Source organism: Dendroctonus ponderosae, unplaced genomic scaffold, assembly GCF_020466585.1.
Source record: "Dendroctonus ponderosae isolate FM_Combo_2020 unplaced genomic scaffold, Dpon_F_20191213v2 Dpon_F_20191213_12, whole genome shotgun sequence".
Classification (NCBI taxonomy): domain Eukaryota; kingdom Metazoa; phylum Arthropoda; class Insecta; order Coleoptera; family Curculionidae; genus Dendroctonus; species Dendroctonus ponderosae.
Window position 1 is genome coordinate 2,661,191 of NW_026017316.1, and position 9,529 is coordinate 2,670,719.

Below are 9,529 nucleotides of genomic sequence, written 5' to 3' on the forward strand. Positions count from 1 at the left end.
GAGTGGTCGCGCACCGTGTCCAGGCGCAGCTTGAAGGCGGCCCCGCCCACTTGGACGTCGGCCTCCAACACGCCGAACTGCTCGTAGTGCAGCTGGTGCGCCCTGCAACTCCGCCCGCTGTCAAACTGCGCCCAGGCCCCGCCCCCTTACCTACGCTTTGACGTTTTTGAAGAAGGCGCGGCTCCAGGGCTCGAGCGCCAGCGCCTTGGCCATGCTCCAAACGTCCAGGTCGGTCGACGAGTTGAAGCAAGGCTCCCCCGAGGTGAACACGCCCTTAATGGTGACGTCATGCAGTCGGGCGGGGTCGTCGGCTTCGCGCAGCTCCCCCTGGTACTCCACAGTCCAGACCTTCATCGGCTCCAGGCACTTGATGTGCACGCCTTCAACACCCAGTCAAAAAGCCCCTCCAAGTCAAACGCCCAGCCACTCACCGCCCGCCTGATAGCTCAGCTCCTCCCCCGTGTTGAAGTGGGCGGAGTCGGGCAGGAGGGGCAGCTGCAGCAGCCCCAACTCCCCCACCTTGAGGTAGAGGAAGGTGTCCACTAGTCGCAAGGGGCGGCGCGCCGTGCCTACGAACAAACAGTCGCCCTCGCGATTGGTGGCGTTGAAATAGACCGCGTCCACTGCCTAGAAACCACGCATAAACAACCCGCCCAGGGGGCGGGGCTCGCGCCCCCCCTTCTACTTACCAGCGCAGTGTCGGGGAGTGGCTGGGGGCGTTCCAACGCCGTGTAGTAGTCGGGCGCCTGGGGGCGCAGCCTCCCGGCCAGCCTCTTGAGCCACAGCAGCCCCAACATCCACACGGCCTTGGGCCAGAAGAGGCCGCCCGGGCGGCTGTAGACGCCGAAAATCTTGGGCGGCGCCCGATCGAACAGCTTGGCCACCAGCAGAACCAAAGGAACCAGGCAAATAACCCAAAATGTCGCCATGCTGACGGTCACAGAGCGAATGCGTGCCCAAGCAAAAACAATGACTTGGACTGATAAAGCTGATGAATCTTAATTTTGTTCCATTTCAATTGTTCGGGAGGATCAGAAGGCAAACAAGCGATAAGATACGGCAGAGGCGTTAAAATGGGCAGGAAAAAAGTATGCCGAAACCAGGGATCGAACCAGGGACCTTTAGATCTTCAGTCTAACGCTCTCCCAACTGAGCTATTTCGGCTCATGACAGCAAACGCCATCAACGCCACCTCAACATTGGCCGATTCGAATGGACGTTTGGTCAACCGTCATCAACAGAATAAGACAAAAGTAAGGTTAACGATTGCAGCAAGCAGCGTTGCCGTCAATTATTAACTCCCAATCATAGATAAAGACAAGTTAGCGTTCCCTTATGTTGAATGTGGGTGTAGCAAGTCTCTAATGGAAAAGTTCTGATGGCAAATGCAGATCTTCGTTTCTACCAGGGCAGCAGCATGTTGAAGGAGTTAGCGAGCGAATATCAGGAGGAGATTCGTTTTTAACGTTAGCGTTCCCTTATTTTGAACGTGGGTGTAGCAAGTCTCTAATGGAAAAGTTCTGATGGCAACTGCAAATTTTCTTCGTTTCTACCAGGGCAGCAGCATGTTGAAGGAGGTAGCGAGCGAATATCAGGAGATTCGTTTTTAGCGTTAGCGTTCCCTTATTTTCCAAAATTTCGCAAATAGAGAGCACCTACTACGGGAAAAAAATAGCGTAACGCTAAACTCCTGCCGCTGATCGTTCCGATGAAAAACCCGTCTCAACAACGTTCCTGTCCAAATTTAAACAATTGACACTAAAATTAGCTATAAATAAATAAATAAATACTAATAAATCTATACTTGTCCTTATCTTGCTCCCAATTAGTCAACAGCATGTGTGGCCGTTCCTCAATGAATCAGATAAGGAAACAAAATAATTATTTTGGCGTTGCATGCCATAAATATGACAACATGGCAACATAAGCTTCGAGATAATTCAACAAACATCTGTGACATAACCTAGCAACCTGGTCGGTGGAGAGTTGTTGTTGTGATCCAAAGTGGGGCTTTGGAAGGGCGCAGCCCCCCGAAATAGAGCAAAGCCCTGGCCATGTCGCTGGTGGCGGACTACGACAGCGACTCGGCAACCAGCTCGGACGGCTCAAACGACAGCGACAGCGACCACAAACCAACTTACCTAGAAAGGTAGGCCTTGAGACACCAATCGGGGGCACATCAGTGAGGGGGTTGTTGCAGCAAGCCGGACCCGGGCGCGGCCCTGCGGCTGCCGGCGCCCCAATTCAGCGCCCATTGCAGCCCCGACTCCGTCTTCGGCAACCCCTTCCTCGAGGCGGAGACGGCGAAGGAGGCCATCCTGGAGAAGCACGTGAAGATGGTGGACACGCGGGAGGCCCTGGCCATCAACGGCAAGCGCATTTGCTGGAACTACCGCAAGGGGCGGTGCCGCTTCGGGCACAACTGCAAGTACGCCCACGACTCCGACCTGCAGAAGTCGCAGGCGCAGCTCCACGCCGAGCGGGCACGGGCGCGCGCCTGCAGCGTGGTGTGCCAGTCGGGCGTCAGGTGGGCGCAGCCCTGCACGCGCCTCTGCCCCCCCGCACTAACTGTCCGATTTTCAGCACCCCCGAACCGGACAAGGACCCAAAGGGAGCGAAAAGGAAACGGCCGGGACTGACGCAGGGCTTGGTGCCAGGGAAGCGGGTGATGAGCCAATATCTGCACAACAAGACTTAGTGACTAAAGTGTAATTCACCACTCAGCCTAGCCCTAGTCGAACAATAACGATAAATAAACTAACCTAGAATGTACAGCTGGGACCAGTGCCAGTGTCCTGGGACAATTAAGTATCTCACTTCACTTAAGTTAAGGTAATGCCGGCTATTTACAACAATACAGAATGGGGAAAGTTCACGCGACGCAGTCGTTCGCACACTCGGCAGGTTTGCACAACAAACAGAAACAACGTATTTGGTGGGTAGCGCGGCTGCTAAATACTAGAGAAGGCCCGGGGGCTCAGGCGGCGCCGTTCACGGCCAGGCCGGGGGCGGCGCCGTGCCCGTTGAGCTTCAGCTTSAGCTGGTTGGGGCCGTGCCCCTCCGCATCCTCTGGACCTGCACATAAGCCCTATTTAGTTACGAGGATTGGGGGGGGTTTGACGCGSACTGTCAGCCCATGACACAATGAATACAAGGTAGSATCTTGCTGACGTCAGTGGAAGTCACGGAGTGTCGYGATTTTTTYCCTGTCTGCTAAATGTGTGTGTGTGTCACATTTAATTATTTTTTAAAAATCTTCTTTTTCTATTACGTTTTAAATTCAAAGAAAACCTGTCTAGGTTACACGCATTTTAAATGGCTGTATTAGCTGTTCACTTAACCAAAGTGCTAACCAGTGACGTCATGTGCGCACGAAATATTCAACGTATCAGGAGGATTGGGGGGTTTGACGCGCACTGTTAGCCCATGACACAATGAATACAAGGTAGGATCTTGCTGACGTCAATGGAAGTCACGGAGTGTCGTGATTTTTTTCCTGTCTGCTAAATGTGTGTGTCACATGTAATTATTTTTWWAAAATCTTCTTTTTCTATTGCGTTTTAAATTCAAMGAAAAYCTGTCTAGGTKACACRCATTTTAAATGGCTGTATTAGCTGTTCAMTTAACCRAAGTGCTAACCAGTGACGTCATGTGCGCACGAAATATTCAACGTGTCAGGGATGGGGCACTTACCGACAAAGTTGGTGCGCAGATACTTCTTGGAGGTTTTCCAGTCCTCGCGCAGCGACAGATTGTACATCGAGTAGTCGGCGCTGCCAGTGACCTCGCGCTCAATGGTGAGGAAGGTGGGCAGCTTGCGCTGCAGCCGGGCGTCGTCCAGCGTCGAGTAGGTCTCCAGCAGAATCAGCCCCCGGCATCTGCAACACAACCGCTGCCTCAAAATGGCGGCCTGTCAACGTGCCAACTGAAATGTCAGAGATGTGCGCGATTGAGACGCTGCTCCGCTGGGCGGGCGCCGTCCTTTTCGTCTATGGGGCCCTGTTGGTGCTGTGGCGCCGGCTGCGCCGCCCCCACTTCGAGCAGTTGTACCGCGCGGTGGAGCTGGGCGACTTGGTGGGCGCGCTGTGCCTGCTGCGTCGCTACCCGCACTACATCAACCAGTTCCGGCGCCCCGCCGGCTACACTCCCTTTATGGTAGCGTGCGCCCACGGCCGCACCCCCTTGGTGAAGGCGATGCTGCGCCTGGGCGCCGACCTGCAGCTCAAGTCCGCGCACCAGGAAACCGCGCTGCAACTGGCCGCCTTCTACTACATCAGGCACCAGGTGAGTGCACTGCGAGACAAGAGCGGGGGCTTGATGTGGGGGCTTTGCAGGCCTGCAAGGACGCCAGCTGCATCCACGCGCTGTGCCACGCCGGGGCCGACGTGAACGAGCCCGGAGGGCCGCAGGCCCTCACCCCGCTGGAGCTGGCGGCCATGTTCGGCCACGCCGCCCTGGTCAAGTGGCTGCTGGCCAAGGGCGCCCGGCCCCCCGCAGAGCCGCAGCGCCACCCCTACCTGCTGGCCAGGGCCTTCGGCCACCAGGACACCGCCCGCCTGATCGCGCACTCCATGCACCTCAAGCAGCTGGGGCTGATGCCCGACTAACCTGTGATTGTGATCTAGTGATAAGAATAAAAACCGTGCGCTCACCTGGGGTGACTCGGCTGCTCGTAGATGTCCAGCTGGAAGTACTGGTTGTCGAAGATGAAGCAGCGCCGCTTCTTGTAGATGGTGAAGTGCGAGTTGTCCTTCTGCGTCAGCAAGTTGATGTAGTCGCGATGGTTGATCTGCGTCTTCACCTCGATCACCTGGCCGCCCGGCTGGTTCTGGCGGCGCACCGTGTGGATGTAGCTGTAGTACCCTGCAAGTGGGGCTCGGTTAGAACGCGCGGGGCCCGCGGACCGGCCGGACGCACCCTTCTGGCCGCGCTTCCGCAGCCGCACTTGGTTCGGCGAGTTCGACTGCAGGTAGTTGTGCACCACCTCGAAGTCCTGGAAGGGCGGGAAGAGGGCGTCGTCCGGCATGGGGCCCGCCACCAGGAACTTGTGCTTCTTCGAGTTGGTCAGCAGGCGGTCGCCCGTGTCCAGGCCGATCTTGTGGCAGACCGAGCCAATCATGCGCCTGATCTTGCCCTCGAAGTCGGTGCTGTTGTCGATCACGTCGAAGTAGGGGTGGCCGATCCAGGCGGCGGCCGCCTTGCTGTCCAGCTCGCGCGCCAGCTCCACGCCCTCCGACCGACAGGAGTGGTCCTGCAACGGGGACGGTGTGGGAGGGGCCGCGCCCGGTCACGCCCACCTACCTCTGTGCTGTAGTAGTCTTCGGCGCCGTTCGCCGCCGACACCATGTGGATGATCTGGTTGTAGCGGTTGTCGCGCAGCTCGATGTTGTTCCAGCTATTGTCGGCCATGATGCTCTCCCATCGCTCCTTCGAGATAACTGAAACCGAGCGGGCGGTGAGCCAGAGGGCCTGCGGGGGCGCAGCCACTTACACGCGGAGGCGTCCATGGCGCCGCGGTCGCAAATGATCAAGCAGTTGCGCCTGCAGGTGCGCCCCAGCTCGAAGAACGTCTCCTCCACCTGCAGCATCGTCTTGAGCAGGTTCTCCTGGAAGGTCACGCCCTCGTCCTCGCTCAGATCGGTGAACTTGATGCCGCCACTACAACCGAAACCCATGATCAGTCTAATCAACGCGGACGAGAGGTCAATTGGCGTGCCAATTGACCGGCTGCGACGCAGAAGCGCTGTGCCAACGCGTTTACATAATCGGGACTCACCTGAGCAGCACCGAGGCGGTCTCCGGCACCCGGAACACCTGCAAGGCAACAAACAGTTGAAAGCGGCCGACTGGCGCCGGGCTGCGCCCTTACCTTCCAGCCCAGGTTCTCGAAGAAGGTGCTCAGTCGCGCTTGGCCCGTGGTCTTGCCGCCGCACGGCCCTGCAAAAACGCCGCATTTAGAGCGCCGGGGGGCCCGCAGGGCACCGACTCACCTCCAGTGAGCACCAGGCGGTAAACCATGCGGCTCTTCTCCTCCTGCTTCTGCATGGCAATGGGGCGCTGGACAAAGTGCGGCTAGGAGCTGGCGCAGCCCGAACTACTGAACGCAATCGGGGACAACGGCTTTTCACAACAAACTGATGGGGCACATGATCACGCGTTCGAACTGCTGCTGGGAGCTGCCAGTGGAACTGTCACCGCTTGTCTGGCCGCGCTGACGCTCCAACCCTCATTGCCCACTCCCGAACATTTGGCAACCCGGCCCGGAGGCCCCGCCACTGCAAAAAACAAACAATTCATTAGGCAATAGAAGCGCGATTTGGCTGATTGCGCCCGATTGGCGACGGTTTCCTCACCCGCTCTGGATTTCCAACGCTGACTGTTGCAAAACACCGTCCTCGACCCAGTTAATGCACAACTAAACTAATAACAACAACACTAATAATAATAAAAAAACCATTGGCCTTCCAACAGTGGCGCAGCGCCCAAAAACGTGACTTCACTTCACTTCAGCGCCAACAAGTTGTGTGGGACACCACTAGGGCCCCCTGAGCATGGCCAGGACGGTCTCCATCAGCTGCAGGTCCTCGGGGTCGCCCTGCTGCAGCAGCTGCGCCGACTTGAGGGCGCCCTCCAGGCAGGCGTCCAGCCTGCAGAGCTTGAAGGCCACCTTGGCGCGATGGTGGTTGGCGGCCAGCGCCCACACCATCAGCAGCACCAGGCGCTTCTCCGGCGCGTCGCCGCGCGTTAGCTGGCAACCGAGCAGCGCGAGGAAGGCCTCTGAAACAGCCGCCCTCCTCATCTGGTTGAGTGCGCCAAAACCACTCACCTGAGCCGAGCAGCCGGGGGCGGTTGGGCGGGTAAAAGGCCACGTTGCGCAGCAGCCGCAGGGCGGGCAGGACGCCATTCGGGGCCTTGCGGTTGGCCGCCCGCTCCACAACCAGCGCCAATAGCTGCGCGTCCCGCCCCACGCTCTCCTGCCCTTCAGGGAAGCGGGTGACCGCCTCCAGGAACTCCACCCACATCGGCTCCGGCGGCTTGAAGGGCGCGCGCCCCGTGATGGCCGCATAGATGCGGTCCAGCAGCTTTCGCTGCAACAAACGCAACGATGACGACGGCGCAAAGCAAAGCTTTTAGTTTAGCCCCATTTACCTTGGACAGAATTTTGCGGCAGCTCGAGTCGATGCAGCAGTGGCGCAGCACGTCGAAGCCCAGCTGCAGGGCCACGGGCGAGCAACGCTGGCTGCTATGGTTCAGCTCGGTGACGACCGCGTCCACCACGAAGCTGAGCGCTGGCGCCTGGGCGGTCCGCACGATGGAGCGGCCGGCTGAAACACCCCCTATCACTGTCCTGGCTGCACTCAAAGGGACACTCACCTTCGGGACAGTCCTGCGTGAAGACGGCCAGCAGGCCCAGCCCAGTAATCAGCAGGCCGGGGTCCCCGTTCTTCAGCAACTTGCAGGCGACGTCGGCAAGCCCCAGGGCGGCAGCCCGACCCTTGGCCGGGGGGCACCGCCCCAGAAGGTTGGTGAGGAGGCCGAGCACGTCGACCAGGCAGTCAACGCGTGACTCGGCGCGCCCCGCGAGGCTGAAGGAAATGTCCAAGTCGCGCAGCGACTTGACTGCGCCCTCCACCAGCCCATGGCTGAGGGCGCAGCGCTTGGCGGTCTGGGAGCCGCCCAGCAGCCCGGTCAAGGCGGCCACCACCAGGTGGCCCCTCCCCAACTCGTACAAATTGAGCAGCACCTGGCACAGCGCTCCGCCCATCATCAGCGCCTCGTCGCCGTGGTAGCCCTGCTCCAGGACACCGCAAGGGGCGCCCAAGGAGGCGATGGTCGCCCGCACCCCGTCCAGCTGCTCGGCCAGCGCGGGCAGCAGCGGCGCCAGCGCCAAAAGGGCGGCCTCCTGCAGCCCTTCCCCGACGCCCGCGCTGCTCAGGACCCCACACATGGCGTCCAGGAACTGTTCCGGCCCCGCCTCCTGCAGCGCCTGCAGCACCAGCGCCTGCTCATTGCGCAAAGCCGCCAGCAGTTGAAGCGCGCTCCTCCAGAGCTGGTTCCTCTGGGGGGCGGCTGCAACCCCACCTGGTTAACCCACGCTTGTTTACCCGGGGAATCAACTCACCGATCTTCCGGGGGTCGAACAGCGCCAGCAGCACCAAAAGCGAGTCCTTGGTGAGGGTGGGTTCGTCCAGCAGTCGCACCAGCTTGCGCAGCAGCCCGCACACGGCCGACCCCATTTCCTGCATATGCTCCCCGTCCCCTGCCAGCCGCCTGAAACCCACAAAAATGAGCCGAAGCCTCCAGCACCGCAAACTCGCTCACCGAACCATCGGGTTGATCAGCCCCAGCTGGTGCAGCCGGCGGCTCAAGTCCGCGTCCAGCACTTTCTGCAGCAGCACGCAAACGGCCCGCACCAGCCCGGGGGCGCAGCACCCATCGGGCGCGAACAGCGCCTGCAGCACCCCAATGAGCCGGTCGCTCAACCCGAGCCCCCGCAGGGCCAATTTATCGCTAGTCAAGTTTGCCAACAGCAGGGCGGCGTTTTGGCGCACTAAACTCGCCTCCCGGTGATCAGCCAACAGTTGCAGGGCCAAAGGGGGCAGCTGCGCCTCGCAGAGCCGCTCCGCCCCGAAGGGGAGACTGGCGAACAGCTGCAGGGCCCCGGCCCGCACCAGCACGTCCCCGCTGTCCACCATGGGGCGCACGTTGACGACGCCCTGATCCCAAAACCAGCGCGCCTTTTTGCCCCCCAGCTGCAACTCACTGGCCAATCGGTTGAGGACGAGGAGGGCGTGACGGGAGGCGTGCAGCCCCATCGGGGGCTCCATCAGCATTAGCTCGAACAGACACTGGGGCAGCGCCTTCCAGATGGGCTGCGCCCAGTCGCAGCCGGGGCGCGCAGCCAAGTGCGCGAGACACCCGAGCAGGGAGTTGAGAAAAGCGCTGCGCAGGGGCTCCGTTAGTATCAGCTGCTGGCCCACCAGGTCCAGCACGGGATTCCATTGGGGCGCGGCGTCAGCCGCCGCGCAGACGGCAACCAGCTGCAGCAGCTCGCGGGTGGCCCTGGCGGGCGCACAGTCGCCGCCCAGCTGCGCCCAGTAAATCGGGCAGTGCAGCGCCAGCAGCTGGCCGACCCAGCAGTGCGGCGCCCCCTTGTAGAGCGCCATCAGCGCGGTCAGCAACTGCAGCAGCGCCTGCAGCAGCTCCGGGTCCGTGCCGTAAAGGGCGGGCGGCGTCAAGTCGGGCTCTAGCACTTCCTGCCAGGGCTGCGCCTGCAGCCCCTCCACTGCGCCCAGCCGGCCGGCCGCGATGTGCAGCTGCAAGTAACTACGAGAACATTCCCCAAGGCCCCAGCAGCTGGTTCAAGGGCAACTCACCAGCTCAGCTGCTCCAGACTGGCGCGCTTGCTCCCGCTGCCTGCAGCAGCGCTGTACTGGCGCAGCTGGACGGCAACCTGGCGGGCTACGGAGGAGGCGCGCAGCTGCGCCAGCAGGCTGTCGCCGAGCGCAAGCAGCGGGTTGGCGGTGGG

The 9,529-nt window shown here is 60.5% G+C and overlaps 5 protein-coding genes and 1 non-coding gene across 6 annotated transcripts in view; 2 read left to right on the top strand and 4 right to left on the bottom strand.

Moving 5' to 3' along the window:
• The window catches only part of LOC125503129, a gene marked incomplete at its 3' end in the record, with an annotated part of 8,366 nt that extends 7,437 nt beyond the window's left edge, over positions 1 to 929 (bottom strand). Inside the window, exons 1-4 of the mRNA XM_048663067.1 lie at positions 690 to 929; positions 432 to 627; positions 155 to 380; positions 15 to 102 (exon numbers count right to left, since the gene is read on the bottom strand). Coding sequence (XP_048519024.1) covers positions 15 to 102; positions 155 to 380; positions 432 to 627; positions 690 to 929 — 750 coding nt within the window. The remainder of the gene's footprint in view (positions 1 to 14; positions 103 to 154; positions 381 to 431; positions 628 to 689) is intronic.
• A 162-nt stretch (positions 930 to 1,091) lies between these two features.
• Positions 1,092 to 1,164, bottom strand: Trnaf-gaa. The gene has a single exon. It is a non-coding gene; the product is annotated as a tRNA-Phe (tRNA).
• A 708-nt stretch (positions 1,165 to 1,872) lies between these two features.
• LOC109539415 lies at positions 1,873 to 2,808 on the top strand. Its single transcript, XM_019907136.2, has 3 exons — positions 1,873 to 2,149; positions 2,201 to 2,527; positions 2,584 to 2,808. Exons 1-3 carry the CDS (start codon positions 2,055 to 2,057, stop codon positions 2,696 to 2,698), a joined length of 537 nt encoding a protein of 178 aa, XP_019762695.2. The 5' UTR covers positions 1,873 to 2,054; the 3' UTR covers positions 2,699 to 2,808.
• Positions 2,695 to 6,450, bottom strand: LOC109539409 (TRPL translocation defect protein 14). Its single transcript, XM_019907128.2, has 10 exons — positions 6,354 to 6,450; positions 5,991 to 6,275; positions 5,870 to 5,937; positions 5,777 to 5,814; positions 5,492 to 5,658; positions 5,302 to 5,438; positions 4,918 to 5,251; positions 4,653 to 4,863; positions 3,694 to 3,878; positions 2,695 to 3,075 (listed from the first exon to the last, which is right to left on the bottom strand). The coding sequence occupies exons 2-10, from the start codon at positions 6,043 to 6,045 to the stop codon at positions 2,978 to 2,980; spliced, it is 1,293 nt and encodes a 430-aa protein (XP_019762687.1). The 5' UTR covers positions 6,046 to 6,275; positions 6,354 to 6,450; the 3' UTR covers positions 2,695 to 2,977.
• Positions 3,878 to 4,651, top strand: LOC109539418 (ankyrin repeat domain-containing protein 17-like). The gene is made up of 2 exons (XM_048662958.1): positions 3,878 to 4,284; positions 4,335 to 4,651. The coding sequence occupies exons 1-2, from the start codon at positions 3,931 to 3,933 to the stop codon at positions 4,605 to 4,607; spliced, it is 627 nt and encodes a 208-aa protein (XP_048518915.1). The 5' UTR covers positions 3,878 to 3,930; the 3' UTR covers positions 4,608 to 4,651.
• Positions 6,451 to 6,462: 12 nt separating the features above from the next.
• The window catches only part of LOC109539405, a gene marked incomplete in the record, with an annotated part of 6,436 nt that continues 3,369 nt past the window's right edge, over positions 6,463 to 9,529 (bottom strand). The window contains 7 exon segments of the mRNA XM_048662955.1: positions 6,463 to 6,777; positions 6,827 to 7,088; positions 7,150 to 7,325; positions 7,375 to 8,070; positions 8,123 to 8,271; positions 8,323 to 9,327; positions 9,378 to 9,529. Coding sequence (XP_048518912.1) covers positions 6,536 to 6,777; positions 6,827 to 7,088; positions 7,150 to 7,325; positions 7,375 to 8,070; positions 8,123 to 8,271; positions 8,323 to 9,327; positions 9,378 to 9,529 — 2,682 coding nt within the window.